Here is a 19,326-nt window from a genome sequence, read left to right as displayed (position 1 = left end):
ATTGTGAAAATGTGAGAAAAATTTAAATTACAATTATATTAAATTACATTTGACATTACAATTAATAATAGATACCTAAAAAGTATAAATATTGTAAGTGTTTTAAGCATCTACGTTTAATATTTGAAAATAAATCAATATTGTAGGAAAGATAATATTATATTTTTATTTTAAATGTAAAGTTTTAAATGTAAAACTATAATTATTGAATAGATATATATCATGGATAATATATATTATTGTGTAAAAGTATTTTTTATAAAATTAAATTTATTTTATTTATTACTTATTTAATTAAATACTTTATTAACATTAATTTACATTATTTACAGACACATGTGTAAAAGTCATAAAACTTACCAGCAAAGCTTGCCTGATAATGTAATACTTATACACAGTGAAATCACATATATGTAATATGTGCAGTTGTCAAGGGTTGCCACATTATTATGTTGACATTAGATATATAATTGCTCGAATCTTTCATGATTTTCATATAAAAATGATATATATTCTATAATTTATGATATAAAATGAATATATAGAAAGAGTTAAAATAAATAAAATAAAGAAAGTATAGAAATTATATATAATCATTATATATATAAACATTGGGAAAAAGATGAAAAAATTTCTAATCTCAAATAATTTTAACAAGTTTCTTGTATTTATCTATTTCTGATTAATTTTTCTTGTTTCTTTCTCGTTAATTTTCATTTTAATTAAATTAATAATCTTAGAGAGACAGAAAGAGAGAGAGAGAACAAAAGGGAGCATTATTGTAAATAAATAATAAAATAAAATATATTAATAATAAATGTTAAAATAATAAGAATTATAATTAAAAATATTTTATCTGGAAAAAAATAAAGAAGAAGATAAATGATATGATCAAAATAATTTCGATTGTAAACTTTTATTTGTCTATAGATTTCTGGAGCACAAGTAAAAAATTCATGATATGAAAAACTTATTAATGAAACTTATTGTATAACCGTTAAAGATTAATAATTTTATTAATTTAATAAAAAATATTCATAAAATAGTCATGTTAATAATAATCGTATTAATAAATATATGAAATAAATTTTGACAATTTTTTAATCACGATACTTTTTTATTTGTAAATGATAAGCAATTTGTTGATAATAATGAAAAAAAATTTCATATGCCATATTTAAAAGATAAATATTTTTTGTTACAACAAAATCTTCATTTTAAGTTTATGTACTAAAACATTTATTAATATAAAATACAAAATTATAAAAAAATTCTGTGCAATTACACAAGTGTTAAAGAAAAATATATAATCAATAGGCAACACGCATAGTGCCTCATTTAATACATTTTTACATGTAGAAAATAAATATACATTGATTATTTAATAAAATGTTGACAATTTTAAAATCGAGAAAATATAATGCCTTTGAATAATCAACAAAATCTTTTTCTTATAGTTTTTCCTTCAAAAATTTTGTAATTTTATTCTTAATAATATTTTCATACATAATAGTATTTTAAAAAGTAATTAAAAATTTATTCTTTTTTGTGGTGCTCCATTTCATTTATGTTAAAGTATATATAAGTTTAATAAAAATATATATAGTTGCATATATGAATAATAATTTTTATTTTATTGTTTTATATGTAAACAATTGTATATATCTTTTAATTAAAACTTATAAAATAGTTTTCTTTGCTTCTCTCTTTTTAAATATGAAAAACTAGGTGATAAAATTGCTTGCTATTCTTCATATTTTAAGATTATGACTCTTTTTTAATATAGGAGAAGCTCAATTTTAATTAAAAAATTAGAAAGAGATATTCAGTAAATTAAATACATGTTATTATTTTTTTATGGTGTTAATGTATATATTATTTTACTAATACGTAAAATTTTTATGTAACAGTAGAACAATAAAACCATATTTCTCAATTATCGCAATATAATATTTCTACCATGCTTTTGATATGTTGCTAGTTTTGTATCGTATTGCTATAGCTTACTGGAATTTTGTATTTCAACATCTCTATAAAACTTGTTTTAATTTTGCTGCAATGTAATAAAAAAATTCTGTCTCATGTGAATAATGTTAAGAAAGAGGTGTTATAAAAACATCACAAGAAATACATAAATTTATAAAATTAAGATAATATTAGAAATAAATTTCGCAATTATAAATAAATACGGATAAATTCTAAAAAAATCTATAATAAGATGTAAAAACAATATTCATTTTTATACTTTTGTATAAACTTGTAACAAATAAAAGCTATAACAATATTATAAAGACAGTACAATAACTTTATAATGTGAAAATTCATTGTTTTTTTAAATTTTTATAAATAATATTTTATAATTTTTAAATAATATTAATTTGAGATTTGTAATATATATGTGTGTGTGTGTGTTTTGCGCGCGCGCACGTACACATACGTACATGCACACACGCAACTGAAGAAAATGAAAATTAAATGATCAAAGTAATAGTTAAAACCAATATATTTTAATGTTAGACCTGAAATTAAAATTATTTTGTCCGTCGAAACATCTATATTTATATACATTTTTACGACTAAAACAATTAGGGAAAAAGAGAGGCACACTTGAACGCTGGAGAAGAGCTGAATAATTTAAATACCATGCGTCAAAAAGTGGTATTTTTGTATTTTTAAAAAATGCAAAGAGCACTAAACGCTTTTTATATTTTCTAGTACACGATATATTTACATTATTTAAATATACTGTTCAAATATATATATTTCTCTTCCCCTTACATGAAACCCCTTGCACGTCTGTCGTATTTAGAAATCAAACTAATGATTTACAAGAAATTGGATACACTGGCGTACACAAATTAACACAAAAGCATACATATAGAGATAGTGAGCACGAGTTATCACATAATTGGCAGAATGTTTGTCAAACATTTCGTGAAAATTAAGACGCTTAGAATGGCATGCTTTTGCAGTTAAGTAGATTTGTGTACAACAGCCTCTGATAATCGCACTAGACGTATGCACCAGCGCATATCGATATCGTTATCGGATACACAGGAGCGAACCTCGCCGAGATATCACCCACGTGAAAGATCAACACCACTGAACGTCTAATTCCCACGCTCGCCGACAATAGCCACAAGAGAACGGAATGACAGAAAGCTCTCCTCGCGCGTGCCTCGCTGGAAAAGCTTGCGAGAATCTTATCTTGATGCTTGCAAACTCGTGGGATTCGGATTTGTACGCTTGGTGGCGGATGCGTGACAGCCGTGACGCAGAGATACGAAAAGTACCGTCGGCCGCTGAGCCACGACGAGGATTTCGGCGCCGGTGCCGGCGAGGAACATTTTTCCGTCATTAGTTTTTCCCCGCCCTTTCGTCTCCAGCGCCGCCCAAGGGGTGGCTCCTCGCGGCAGCAACGATTTCGGGGAACGTGGCCACGCGATCCCTCCGATAGGTAGATACGCGCCGACGCTTTCCGCGTCGACACCAACGACGTCACCGCTGACGCGGTGGGCATGTTTCGTCATGGATCATAGCGGCAGCCGCGCGGTCCAATGAGCGAGGTCGCGGCGCGTACGCGCCACCCGATTGGCCGCACTCGCCCAATGGCCGTACGCCGGATCTCCCAGCATCCACTTCCCCCGAATCGCGACCTCTCCGCGCCTCTCCACGGCGTATGGAAACCCTTCTCTCACACGCAAAAGGGGACATCTCATCACGACTCTTGGTAGCAGGCACTTCTCCGTAGTGGGCACTCCACTCATCGTGTCGTCGTACGGGTTCTCCGCGAGAGGCTGCGGGGCCTGTGTGCCCGGGCGGGCGAGCGAGTGAGCGAAGCGAGCGAGCGAGCGCGAGCGGCGAGCGCTGGTCGAGTGGGTCTAAGCGGCTGTGAGGACCTCTCCAGGAGTACCCGACAGAAGTCCTCTCCATTCATTCATCCATCCATCCAGCCAAGCCAGCCAAGCCAGCCAAGCCAGGCAAGGCAGCCACCCAGCAAGCCAGCCAGCCAGCCAGCCAGCCATCCATCCATCCATCCATCCATAGAGCAGGCTCTTCTCCTACGGAGAGAGAGTGTATCCTCGACGAAGGTGGAGGCGAAGCGTAGAGTGGTACATCTACCATCGTCTCTCTATCGACGGAATCCAAGGACTCAAAGACCCCCGTGTGATTTCAGTCGGCCGCCGGCCGGCTCTGGCCGGCCACTATCCTCGACCACGTGTGTGTAAGGTCGACAGCTCTTTCGATCACGTTCGCGCGTGCCACCAGGATTTTCGAAAGGCAACAGCGATACACGTCGATCACGCTCTTCTCGTTCCAACGGTATCGAGAGATTTAGCCATCCATCTCGGGAGCCATCCGAGTCGGCCGCCGGCCGACCGCGCCATCGATTTTTCTACTCGGTGACGGTCGCGGCTCGTACGCCATGCGATTGAAGCGATTCTTCATCCTTGACGTCAACTTTACGGCTTGCGAGGGCCGTTTTTAGGAAAAGAGAGCACCGAAAGAGAACGACGAATAAATACGTGAACAAAACTGTGTCATATGCATCAGTTAATGTGGAAGAAGCGCAGTGAGGGAACATGTTAAGTTCAATAGTTACTGAGAAGAAACATCCGTGATACCTAACAGATCGAGCACTTTCAGTGAAACAATCAAGTGCTTGTGCGTAGAAATTTTTGCTTTCGCAAACTATGCGCGCGTTTCAACGCGATCAGGATCATAGGAAGGGAAAAAGATCGCGAATGATTGCGGGCTTCGTATCAGTTTCGAGGGATCGGAAGTTCCAGTGTTGGTGAAAAGAGGCGAGAAACAAGATCTTATTGTGCGCGAACGACTGTTGGTGTCATTGTGCGATTAACTCAAAGTCGAGCTCGGGTCCTGGGTGATCTCGGTTGTTCGCGCGAACGGACTACCCGAAGAAAATCTACGAGAAGAGAGAATTCAACGATCGCGCAAAAGGTCAATCGAGGAACCTACGTTGGCCAGCGATCAGCGAGCGAGGAGAAGGACCCCAGTGGCGTCGTAATGTCGCGCAGTTGTCACGTCTAGCGCCGGCCTCATCATTCCGCGAAGCGCGAGCTTCAAGTACTTCGACGGCGTCGGGCTCGCCGATATGAGCGGCGGCAGCGGCGGCGGTGGCGGCGGCGGCGGCGGCAATCAAGGCGGCAACGGTAACGCCACGACCTATCACCAGCACCAGCAGCAACAGCAGCAGCAGCAACAGCAGCAGCAGCAGCAACAGCAGCAGCAACAGCAGTCGCAACTGGAGCAGGCTGGCCTGCTGTCGGACCTCAATGGCATCGATCTGGCGATGAGCCTGTCGCCCAAACAGCACTCGTCCCACGTGCAGGCAGCCGGTGGTGCTCACACGACGCCGTTCAGCGTCACCGACATCCTCTCGCCGATCGAGGAATCTTACCGCAAGCTCGAACTCGCCGCTGCCGCCGCCGCCGTCGGTGTCGGCGTCGTCACACACTCCCAGGCCTCGCCCTACGGGAACGCTTGTGGTGCCCGGGTGGGCGGCAACACCGGCAGCTCGAGCGCGAGCAGCGGCAGCCCGCCGTTGCACGGGGGTTCGACGCCCGGCGGCAGCACCCCCGGACCGGTTTCCTCGGTCGCCAACGGGGTCGTCCCCGGCGGCGGCGGCGGCGGAGGTACCGCCGGCGGTGGCATGAGCGCCATGGGCAATCCTTACGCCACCATGCAGCTCACGTCGCAATACCAGTACTGTACCGCGGAATTGTCGCCGTACCATCACGCCGGACCCGGCGTCGGTGCCACGGCCACGGCCGCGGACCCCATGCGGTCCCACGCGGTCTCGTCGCACCATCATCCTTGGTACGCGCCGGCGCCGCCGACTACCAACGACCCGCGGTTTGCCAGTGAGTACACTTTTCTTTATCCCGTTCTTCGCAAGAATTATTACACTGAGAAAAATCGTTTGATCGTATCAACAAGACGTATATGCACAGTAAGAAATTTGTGTTAAATTTAACGTGTTTCACATGTCCCAATTTATCCACTCTAATTTTAATGTTAATTTAACAGAAGGCAAGTATGTAAATAAATAACACGAGTAATGTGTTTAAAAATTAACACAAAAGTGTAACACTTAAACTTTATCTGGAAATGAAGTTTATGTTGAATTAACATATTTATAATGTTAAATTTAATTTAAAGAAAATATTATTCTTACATTTTTATGATAAATAACAGAAGAGATATGTCGATTTAACATGTGGAAACTGTTATAGAGAGAAAGATAATACAATTTATCTGTTAACTGTAACATATAACATATGTCATCAAAAATTCGTGCATTTACATATTAATTGTGTTGTTTTAACTCTTAGAAACGGTGAATATTAACTCAACGTAGAAATGTCAAAATAACGCAACGATAATATGTTACATTAACATAAGAGTATGTTAAAAATTTAACACAAAAATTTTTACACGAGAAAATTTTAACAGAAATACAAAATGTTTTTTACCGTGTATATAAATAACTAGTATTAACATTAAATCTAAAGTATATTTTTTTTCTCTTACGAGCAGTAGTGCCAGAAAGAGGACGCTAGCTCTCTGATTGTGTGTGTTCTGCATCCTCTTCTTGCATCACTGTTTATCAGTTTAATTTTTAACAAACTGAACTTAAAATAATTTATTCAATAATCTAGATTGAATTTATCCAATAATCGTGTTGGAATTCAGAATATTAAACAGACTTTTGAGATTAGATGGAAAAAATTTTAGACAACTTGGTGTTGGCGAGTTTAGTATTATTAACCAAAAAATTTGGTAAATTTAACAGGAAGAAATTAATCAGATTCATCTGGTAATTCCTACAAGAATTCTGATTCATCCATTTTCCAACAGACATACTGGTTGAATCTACGAGAATTCTAATTAATGCAACCAGATCTTTTTCTCAGTGTATAATCGACAAAAATAATTTATTCAATAATCTTGATTGAATTTATTCAATAATCGTGTTGGAATTCAGAATATTAAACAGATTTTTGAGATTAGATGGAAAAAATTTTAGACGACTTGGTGCTGGCGAGTTTAGTGTTATTAACTAGAAAATTTGGTAAATTTAACAGGAAGAAATTAATCAGATTCATCTGGTAATTCCTACAAGAATGGTTCGTCCATTTTCGAACAGACATACTAATTGAATCTACCAGAATTCTAACGAATTAACGCAACTAGATTTTTTTCTCAGTGTAGGATTTATACAATATATAAGTGAGAAACATTTTTCGAGAGATTTTTGGATTTTTAAGATTTGGATTTTTGTACGTTGAAAAGTGTCTTGAAAGAAATAGAAGATATATATGTACGCCCTTAGAGAATTAAGGTCATTTTCTCAGACGCATATACATGTATAAAATGATGTAGTGAAAGATTTATAATAATATATATAATAATGAAATAATCATAAATGAAAGAGATTCTTATAGATAAGAAATTTTGAATATTTTTGTCTCGTTTCTTGCGGAAGAAGAAGTAACCAAACGTCAAGTTGTGTCTTTGATATGATGGGAAACTCGAGAGAAAATTGAACATATACATATATGTAATCTTTGAAATTTTCATTGAAGTGATATTAATTATCAAATATATGATACGCGCATCGGAAAATGTGTCTCAAAAGTTAATAATTTAATATTTTCTAAAAATTGCAGTGTATAAAATTATATGCTTACATTTATGAAAAACGAAAGACTAGAATATAAAATTTATGAAAATAAAATCAAAACATTATTTAATTTTCTTTTCTTTTTTCTTTTTTTCGCAATCTCTAATTTAAAAATCCTTATTTTATAGCCATAAAATATTAGAATCTGTCATCAAAAAATGTCAAAATAATTTATATAGATGATTAAAAAAAATAATATTTTCTATAAAGTTTAGAAAATTTTTTGCTTATTTTGAACAATTTGCAAGAATTATTATGATTTATACATATATAAGAAACATTTTTCGAGAGATTTAGATTTTTTAAAAGTATTTTTATGAATTATGTGTGATGGATGGGTCCGAAAAAACTAAAAGCTAAAAGAATTAATATAATTGCAGATGAAATATAATTGCAGATATTACGAATATAATTACAGAAAGATTTATAAAAAAATTAAAGAAAGTAATTTATAAGAGCGAAAGATAGGAAAAATATTACATATATATTGATGTAGAATCAGAAACAAGATATTAATACGATTGAATTGTCGATTAACAAAAAAAAACAATTATCTCACTCAATATATCTTATTCGAACTTTATGAAATTATTAAAATCTCTTATTAAAATGTAGTTTACAAGTTTTTCTCATAAATATACTGTTTGATATTGTAAATATAAAAAAGTATACCAATTGTGTAAGGGGTCATTTTCATTTGAGATTCAAAGAGAATCTTCAAAATTAGTCACCGAGTCATTCAAAGTGAATATTTAATTTTTATTAATTAGAAAATAATGATTACATTGAAATATTCAATATGCTATAGGTATAAAACGGAAGTATTTTATCAATACGTTTTGACAACTTTTATATACAATGTATTATGATTAATTTATAGAAGTATACTTGCAGAGAAATTATATTTGCAAAATGTCTTTTTGATGACACTTACTATATGTATTAAATATAAAATTTTTCTATTATTCGAATTGATCGAAAGAGAATATCAAATATTCCTTCTAAATAATCGAAACACAATTATGTTTCAAAATATTAAAAAATAAATATATTTCGTATCTGCAGTAAAATAATAGTAATAATTTAATTATATTTTTTACATTTTTCATTTTATTAAAGTATCAAATCTGATACATGATCACATCAGCATCTTTTTGCAATTTGTGTAATAATTTCAAAAATTTAAGTCATTTTTGTGTATAAAGAATAGATAATTATATTTATATTTATTAAAGAAATATTAAATGGTCAAAAAAATAGAGTCAATGCAAAGTCAATGAAGATTAAGCAAATTAGAAATTAATTCGTAGTACGATAAATCGCTAAACACGATACGTTATTTTTTAGAAAGTTAATTCCATTTTATTTAATGGCTTTATCGATGGCTGAACAAAGAGGATACAAAAATTTTAAAAAAAATTACTTTAAAGAGACTGAATGCAGTTCTAATTATTTTTCTTACCCGAAGACGATATGTCTTGAAGTGATTACATTATCAATACGAGTGAGAGGTATATTTCTCTCAAATGTACCTTATTAGCTTTATTTATACAATACATACGTTGACACTTTGTATGTGTAAAGGAGCAATTTATTTATCTTATCTTTCACGTATACAATGCTCTTTAGCTTCGAGCCGTCCGCTAAATTTTCATGAAAAGCTCTCGCAGTTAAGAATTCAATGTCGATGCGACTCTGTTATCTTCGTCTGTTCGCTTAAATGGCTTTACGATTTTTAATGGAGGGAATATTTTATCAGGTACATTTACACACACACATACATACGCGCACATTTACATGCTCGTCGGACGAGCACAAAAAGCCTTCGCGTACCTCGTCTACATATTGATTAATTCAGTGGCTGCTTCGACGGATTACGGACAGTTAGTTTGTCCGCTAAACGTTACCGAGTTATCGAATGCAAACAGTCATTCTGTCAGCCTGTTAAATGAGTTTCGAGGGGTCTGTATTTATCGGAGAGGCACACGGCGTAGTTTCATAGAATACGAACGGTGTGCTGTACCTTCAAAGACGCGCGTTTCTGTCTGACGATCGTTAGCATGAAAACCGGCATCTACCACGGACGATCTACACCTGTTATTTAATCGCCGATGGAAAAATTGACGAGTGAAATCTTTAAGAATCACGCGCGCGCGCGAGTCAATCGTTATCGGATATATATATTCATCGAATTGATCGTATATCTTGCGTTCTCCGCGAAGAAATGCCGGAAGAGACGCTTCTTCCGGAGAAAAAGAGAAAGAGAGAGTGCGCATTGTTCACATATATATATATATATATATATATATATATATATATATATATGTATACATTGTATTCTCGGGTAAAAAATCTACCTCGCACAACCGGCTATTCCTTCCGCCTCTTAAGAGTCACGTCCATCACGCTTTTATCGGCGCTTGTAAGCAACAGGATCATGGATATCTTAGCTCCATTTAGGGATCGATGAGAGTCGGTCTCGCGTTACAAAGCTGACGAAAAAGCGCCGTCATTAATTGGTAAGAAGAGATGCATCTCTTAGTTCACGACCGTCTCTAAAAGTGCTCTACGGAAGGAGACTACATTTTATTTCTATCCGTTGAAAAAGTGTCGATGTGCGATAATATGTGTGCAAATGTCTCATGAACAAATTATAACGCATTTAGGGAAATAGAAGTTTATTCCACCGCAAAGATTGTAATATTACAGCTCTCTTTTTTCAAAGAAAATATATATTTATATATAATATTTATATATTATGTATATATTATTTATATATTATTTTATATTTATATTATTTATATATTATTTATATAATATTTATATAATATTTATATAATATTTATATAATATTTACATATTATTATTACATATAATATTTACATATAATATTTATATATTATTTATATAATATTTACATACTATTTATATAATATTTATATATTATATAAATAGTATGTAAATATTATATAAATAATATATAAATATTATATAAATAATATATAAATAATATATACATAATATATTTATAATATATATATATAATTATTTCAATCATGTATTTTGATTTATATTTTAGACTTTTTTTTTTAAATAAATAGATATTATTTACGTATAGAGTATATTCATAGAATTGAAATCTCCTGGTTTTAAGAGCGATTACAAATCCAATCTAACGAAAACGCGTTCTAAAGATGATTAGATCTAAAAAAAATCGGTTCCATTTCAATTATTTGATATTCGTCTTCATTTATCGAGTGTATCAATCACTTTTTAATCTGTTTCTTTAAATAGAAAAGGCTAATTGGATGTACAAAAAATATTTGACTTTAAAATTTTGGAAAAAGAATATTATATATCCTCGGCAAAAATAAAAATAAAATTGCATAATTAATTTTCGACAATTACATTTGTAAGATTATGATATATATCGTTACCAGTTTGAAGTATTATACATCTCTCTTAGGTGGGAAAAACGTGATTCTAAGATAAACGCGAGTTTCATTCTCCTGTCAGAGTCTTACGCATGTCAATATTTTCAACGGTATTTCCGATACGTATTTTGATAGAGAAGAGATATTTTAAATCGATTCCTGTGCGTGCCCCGTAGATACGAGTATCCTTTCAAGTTCAATTACCCGTAAAGTAAAGAGAAACAGAGATGGAGCAGCCCAATTTGCAGTCACAACGATACTCTTTAAGCGAGAGACAGTTTGACAAAAGGATCTTCTCGTAAGAGAGAGAGAGAGAGAAAGAGAGAATGTCTTGGCGGGAAAACGTGGCAGCTTTGACACTCTCGGGGAAGACATCCATTTGGATGTTCAGAAGGACGTCGCGCCAGAGTTTCGCGTTTCAGTGTCCACAGAATGGGACGCATACCATCGTCGGCCAACAATGCGCCGCATCTCTCGTAGGACCTGTGTCAACAGGCGTTCGTCCCGAGTGGAATTTCGTCCGTCGCACGCGCCACTCTGGATGGAGGCGATCTCGCCCGCACATCGTACATACGTGTATATATATATATATATATATCGATCCAGAATTCGAGAAAGCCCGCTGGACGGTCGCGCCGAGGATTTTAGTTAAACAAATATAAGCGAAGAGAGACCCGATCTTCTTCCTCTCTCGAGTTTAAAGGTCCAGGGATATACGCGAATACGCCGTTCGAATTCGATTTCGCGAGACTTATCTCTCGTCCCCCTTCCCCTCTTTTTCTCCCCCTCGCAAGATAAACACACGAAAAAAAATCCTCCTCAAATGAATCGCTGTCTCCGCGATCCTGCCACTCGAATTTTTAGTTCCAATTCGATGGTGCAATTATAAAATGGCAAAGCCTACGTGGCTGTGAATAGAAAGTGTAATATGGAGATTTATTAGAAAATAATTTAGCGATATATAATAAATATTTAGTGATGTATAATAAATGTTTACTTATTTCTCGTATTATATATTTACAAGCTTAATTTACAGCTTTAAAGTAAATGTTGTAAAAGATAATGTATTTTTCGTGTGTAATTTGTAATATAAAATTATCCATGATCACTTCCTGATAAATACACTTTGATGACTTTCGATATATGGATAATAAAAAAATCAACAAGTCCATAAATTAATCATGCAGACATGATTAAAAAAATTCTAGAAGATTTATTAATAATTTATAAATAAATAATCAAATATATATATATATTAAATCCTTATTACATAATTTATTAACATATGAATAATGAATAAATCTAAATTTTTGTAAGCATGTCTGCGCGATTTATTTATAGAATTTAATTAATCTTTATATATTATCCGTATGTCAAAAGTCATCAATATATTTATCATGAATCAATCACGGATAAAATTTTACAATATCAATCACATGAATAATATTTTGTTTTTTACAACATTTATTAAACTGTAAAACTATAAATTATGCTTGTAAACAAAACACGACATTTTAAAATATTTGTTATACATTTTAAAATATTAATTATATCAAAATTATTATATATTATAGAATATTTATTATATAAAAAATTGTAAATTTAATGATTATTCACTTATTTTGTACATCAAAATACTTGAATAATAATAATTACAATATTTCTTCCTAAAATATAATATTAAATATTAAATATTAAATTAAAATATATAAAATAAAAGTAGAATAAAAATATCAATTATAAAAATTGTATTGCATTTTATCACAATATTTTTCCTCCTTATTTAATCTCCTTGATAAATCCTGCGTATTATTGTTACTAGTTTAATGTCTTTCAATGATACATTGTACCGATCAAACGTACTGTTACGCGTTCGTGATTTGCATTTCAACAACATTCTATTAAAAGCTTCTGATCTCATGTCACGCATCATTAAAGTCTCTCTTTTACGTTTTTTATAAACCGCATTACACGCACATATTTTATCTAACATCCGCGCTTAACAACAGTATGATTCCTTTATTATTGAGCTTGTTTATCACGATTAGCAATTGACAATTATAGAAATGGGTTCTCTATTAAAGATAATATTATGAAGAGAAATATACAATATAATTATATGAGGATTTTAGAAAACCGATCTAGAAGACACATGCTATTTGAATTCTACTTGATTCCGAGTTTTAAAATCTCTCTTGATTCTAATTTAACTAATTTACTTTCTACGCGTAAATAGAGAAAAAAATTTTGCAGTCTGTTGTGCATAATATAAAATCACGCGAGTAAAATTCTGTCGCAAATTGTAGGTTACGTAAACTGCTAGACGACTTTTCAAGGACTTTGCAAGGCACAAGACAAGTGGAATTAAACTCAACTAATATCGGAGTTATGTAATAATTATCAAATTAATACATGGAATGAAATTAATTGTGCGCAATTAAACGAGATAGCCTCGGATTGGACACGTTTCACGCTGTGGGCGGTACGCACGAATTCCGGTCTATGATTCGGAGCGAGAAATCTTCGGCTTTTGTCACCTAATTGGAAGCTGAAGGACCGAGGCGCGGCGATTTCACCCTCACTTGCCATGCCACATAATTACGTTTCGAAACGATGCGGCTGTTCGACTTCTCGAGGGTAGAGCCGCGACGCCGGTGGCCAGGTAGACGTTGGAGAAACGTCAATTTATTTAACGAGTTGCCTGCACGCGCGTTGTTCGCCCATCTCTCACATCTCGGGATCTCTGCCTTGGTGTATTGGCAGAAGTTACGAATCGAAACATCTCGTATCCATTGTTCTCCGTGATCGCTGACAAGCGGATCCCTAAAAGGGATCTCTCGCGCATCAGAGAGCGAGAACGTGATAATTTACGTCGTCGGTGTGATTTACGAGAAATTTCCAGGCAATCATTAATGCCAAGTAATAATTGCATCCCAATAGAAAAGGCTTCTCGCAGGGGTAATCTCTGGAATCGTATGTAAATTTATAATAATGTGATTTACGAATAAATAGGGAAAGATTGAAGAGACAAGGATCTTTAGAGAAGATCGTTAAGAGATTATATTTCAAAAATTCAAATTTGTTGGAAAATTTTAGATAGGATAATCAGGGTATTCCTTCGAAAAATCACATGGAAAATCTGAAATTCTCAGGGATTTTTATATTTGGAAAAATTAGAGAATCTCATGGAGTTTTATTTATATTCGAGAAATTTTTTTGAAAAATTCTCCCTTTGATAATTTTCCTCTGATATTGTAAACAATCAGCAGTTCGTCGATGAGCCAAATTGAATTATGTATATGTTGAAATATATTTAGTATATTAACAAAATATTGAATATATATTCTTTATTGCAATTTTTTAGTGATGAAAAATGAAAACATTAAATAAATGAAAAATATTTATTTAAAATGCTATTCAATTCTTCTCAGTATATTTGCAAAAATCTGGCACTTAACACAAAATGATTCTTTATTTTATTTAGAAAAGTTACACTCTCTAAAAATTCTTTAAAATATTTCTATCGTCTGAAATTATTAACAAAAATACCTGGAAGAGTTTAAGAAATTTTTTTACAAGATTTGACGAGACACCCCCCGATAACCTGGTGCGATAAGCAAGTCACTTTTGATGAATTCAAATGCAGGATGAGAAGTCGACTAAACGCTGAAAGAGACGAGGTGATGGTCGAGTGCTCGAATCGGCTATCGAATATAGGCTATCGTGTACAACTCGCTCCGGATATCCGCGTAATGAGAGGGGAGGGGTATCCCGACGCGAAAAAAAAAAGGAGGAATCCACCGTTTTTTTTCGCGAGCAATAATATAGTATTGCTTTCGTTTATACGCTCTTCGGGGCTCCACGATTTCTCCTGGACGGGCGCGCCAGCCAAAAGCGGAGGTAAACAAATTTGACGGTGTTTGTTCCTGCGCTCAAGTGGTATTTCTTTCTCGCCCTCGGCTCGACTGACGGCTCGGAGAATACGGTTCGTTCTCGTGGGCATAATAATTCGGGACTTCATCCCGGGACCTCCCGTGCACCGTGGTGACGTAGCACTTCGAAGCGCCTAAATCGTTCCCTTTGTCCGCGCGAGGTTCATCTTTGACAGCTCCTCGCCAACTGACAAGGGATAGACGACCGCTCTCGCTCGCAAGGAGCCATTGGATAACTTTCGGTAGCTCGAATAAAATCGCTCAGGCGATATACTCGCGACAAAATGTGACTGTGTTATAATCCAGATACATAATCCTTACGATAAAGTCATCGCGTAATAACTTTGAATTTTTTTTTTTTATGAATTTTTATTTTTATATCTTACGTATATTTCACGCAATATTATTTATTATTCTTTGTTAACGGGAGTGTGATCTCTTAATCATTGCGTATCGTGATCAATTGTAGGATTGAGAAGCTTACCTGTAAAGGAAAAAAATAAATTCGTTATATTTTTTGATAATGAATAAGAAATTTACAAGTTACTTTTCGAATTTATATAATGTGATTTCTTAATCATTGCGTATCATGATCGATTATAGGATTGAGAAGCTTACCTGTAAAGGTAAAAAATAATTTCGTTACATTTTTTGATAATGAATAAGAAATTTACAAGTTACTTTTCGAATTTATATAACTTATGACATGCTTCCCATGCAAATAAGTACACATGAAGGGCTTTTTTTTAAATTAATAAATAATCTTGATACAATTTTAATAGCTTTTATTTAAATCAAATTATATTTCTTATAAACTTTTGCTTTCCAAAAACAAATTTGATTTATAAATTAACGTATTGCATCAGGATTTTAAAATTATACAAAATTATAAATAATAAAAAAATTAAGAAAAATCTCTTTTTCATTAACAGATTTTGAAGATTATAAAAAAGATTGTTGCAATGTTTTTGAAATAAGTTTTTTATGATAAAAATTAAATTTTGAAATTTCATTATCAAAATTATTATACTTTTAATGTTATCATAGAACCAAGTTTGTTAAACATCTGGTTTACATTCAGATATATTAATTTATGTATTTAAATTAAATGTAAATCAAATATTTAACAAACTTGGTTCTTTAATAACATTAAAAAAGAGTAACAAAACTTGTAATAACGATTCGTTACAAGTTCTGTTACTCTTTTTTAATGTTATTCGTTATTTTTTAAGTAGTTTTATTTATTCGATTTAATTTTTGCTACCTAAACAGTAGAAAAGCTATGAAAATATTAAATATATAAATATATTATTAACACCAAATTTAAGTAAATTTATTTACATAAAGAAAGGAGGAGAAAGAAACAGCTAAAGCTGATGGAATCATAAAGAATTTGATCTTAAGAATTTTTCGTTACAAAAACGCGATTTATGAGAAGAAGAGGAACACTCGCAAAGTACGATTCCCGATTTCTTGGATATGTTTTGCAGTCTCGCGACTGATGGGAGCCGCGGCGGCGGGCGCCGGGACCAACATGGCCGGCTGCTCGGTGGGCCAGTCGATGGGCGACGTGACCAAGTCGTCGGGGATGGGGGTGGGCGTCGGCGTCGGGGTCGGCGTCGGCATGGGCGTCGGCGCGATGCAGTTCCCCCTCGCTCAGAGACGGAAGAGACGCGTGCTCTTCACCCAGGCCCAGGTCTACGAGCTCGAAAGGCGATTCAAGCAGCAAAAGTACCTCAGCGCGCCCGAACGGGAGCATCTGGCGTCTTTAATTCATCTAACGCCTACGCAGGTACGTCATTAATTTAATTTTATATATATATATATATATAATTATTATATTAATATTTTAATGTTATATATTTATTATATATTATTTTATTATATGTTATATTAATATTTTAATGTTATATATTTATTTATTAATATTTATATTTATATTATAATTATGTCTAATAATTTTTACATAAATAGGAATTTAAAAATAAAAAAACTTTTCGCAAACTTAAAGGACATAAATATAGATAACAAAGCCGTATATTTTACGATCGATTTTAATCAGGCTTATTCTAATAAATTTTAAAGCTCGATCAGGTGAAAAATTGAGATAAATGAAGTGACCCATTTTCGTATTTTTATTAAAGAAATATATTCCAAGTATGCAAAGGAATAATTTCATGGCCGATTCATATATTCTATATTTAGCACGTAAATCAGTCGGAGAGCGCAACAATTCGTCGAGGAGATATGCGACGTATAATTATCTTATTACTTGACGAAGCTCTGCATTATGCAATTATCGTTTAGCGGACAAATAGGATGGCCGATTTTAACCAATGCGTTCATTTTCATCGGAGGCAGATAGGTCCGGCCGGTTGAATGCGGCACCGCATCCAATCTGGCAACAATAAATAATTGTTACGTGGCTCATTGGCCGCATCCTGCGTTCGTTCGTGGGTCTCCCCTTCGTTCGGTCTATCGTTCCGTCTACTGTTCGTCTCTCCGTCTGCGGTTCAATTCACTTATCAGCCCTTTGAAAACAATAAGCGCGAATGTCGAATCGTCCGTTTGTCATCGCGTGTAATGTGTGTGGCGCTCCATGGACAATAATACTACCGATACAAATCAACTTACATCAAAGGCATCTTAACTGTCTGTTGAGTTGAACACGGGACGCGGCTATTTAATAGAAGCGGTTTTAAAAAGATGTCATATTTAAAAATATTTATGTCAAGATTTATTTCAGAAATTAAGCAGCTTTCAATAGGATAATATTTGACAGATCTTGTAATTCAAATATAAAAGATTGAGTAAAGGATTAAAATAAATTCGAATGAATCCGATAAATTGCTCTGTATCGAGAAAAAGATAGTTTTATCTCATAAATCGAATTTTCACCTTTTATGTATATTATTTATATATATATATATATATATATATATATATATATATATAATTTTATGTATATGTATATTATTTTATTTAAATTTTATAATTATAATAATATATTTTATTAATTATTATTTTATTTTTAATATATTTTATTTAGATTTTATATATCTTAGATATATCTTAGAGAGATATCTAAAAAGTTACGAATACGTATATAATTTACATACTTAAAATTTAGATTTAATATATTTATAATTCACATATCTCCGAGAAATAAAGTTTAAGTTTAATTGATCAATCTTTAAGGGGATAAATATCGCAAAAATCTCGTTGTTACTAATGTTGATTAGAGATAAATATTTACCATTTGACGGGAAACACGAAATTCGAATCGAGCAGAGTCTGAGAAGAAAACTGCATACTCGAGAGCGTACTTTAAAACGGAAACGGGCTTCCTTAAACCGGAAGTCGAGCGTCCGCGCGAGGCCCTTGGCACTAGCGACGATGACGAGTCGATTCCGAGTCAAGCACGGAAGTCGGCAAAAAGGTCTGATTGCAATCAGCCGGGATTTTCAGGCATGCTCGACACGAATGCAGAAAAACGGTACGTGAGTTTCGGTAACGAGTTTTGGCGGTCGCGAAAAATACCGAAGTCGGAGATGACAGGAAGGGGAGGAATCGCAGAGAACGATTCAGGTTTTTATATCTCCCTCTGTATGATGTATAATCGCACTTTTTATGCATATGAAAGATCTATAGAATTTATTATTTATAATAAAATTATAAATAATTACATTATTTATATGTAAAACAATATTATAATTATTTATAATTGTTGAGTGTATGAAGAACACAATTAAAGTTTCAATTCTCCCTAATTTTACAAGGTTCATTAAATCATTCATTAATCGATTTTTTTCTAGAGCTACATCTCTACTTTGATTTGCATGTAATATATTTTCTCGTATTATCGATATATTTCGAATAAATCTAATAAAGACGCGTTTACGAGAGATCGCGAACAGATTGAAAAATAAAAACAAATACATCTAATTTTAAATAGGAGGAAAAATGGAAAGAAAATCTTTTACATTGTACGATAAAAATGATATATATTTTTCACCTGGTTATTTATAACCGATAATTTTTTCCGCGACATCTTATTCTCCTATATAATTACAGCTTAACGCGGTATTGATCGCTCGCGAAATTGCAGACGAGAATGATTGCCCGCCATTTCGAAAAGGAAATATCTCTCTCTCTCTCTCTCTCTCTCTCTCTCTCTCTCTCTCTCTCTCTCTCTCTCTCTCTTTTTGCGAATGCAACTTTGCAATAAATGGCGACGATATATATCGGAGCG

General features: G+C 33.6%; 1 protein-coding gene across 1 annotated transcript in view; it reads left to right on the top strand.

Annotated features, from left to right (window-relative positions):
- Positions 1-3,739: 3,739 nt before the first annotated feature.
- The window catches only part of LOC105249373 (homeobox protein Nkx-2.4-like), a 46,986-nt gene continuing 31,399 nt past the window's right edge, over positions 3,740-19,326 (top strand). Inside the window, exons 1-2 of the mRNA XM_025407963.1 lie at positions 3,740-5,885; positions 16,565-16,866. Coding sequence (XP_025263748.1) covers positions 5,117-5,885; positions 16,565-16,866 — 1,071 coding nt within the window. The 5' untranslated portion in view covers positions 3,740-5,116. The remainder of the gene's footprint in view (positions 5,886-16,564; positions 16,867-19,326) is intronic.

The sequence above is a fragment of the Camponotus floridanus genome, unplaced genomic scaffold (assembly GCF_003227725.1).
Source record: "Camponotus floridanus strain SB8 unplaced genomic scaffold, Cflo_v7.5 scaffold199, whole genome shotgun sequence".
NCBI classification, from domain to species: Eukaryota; Metazoa; Arthropoda; class Insecta; order Hymenoptera; family Formicidae; genus Camponotus; species Camponotus floridanus.
The sequence above is the reverse complement of the archived record's forward strand: the minus strand, read 5'-3'. Positions and strand labels throughout refer to the sequence as shown.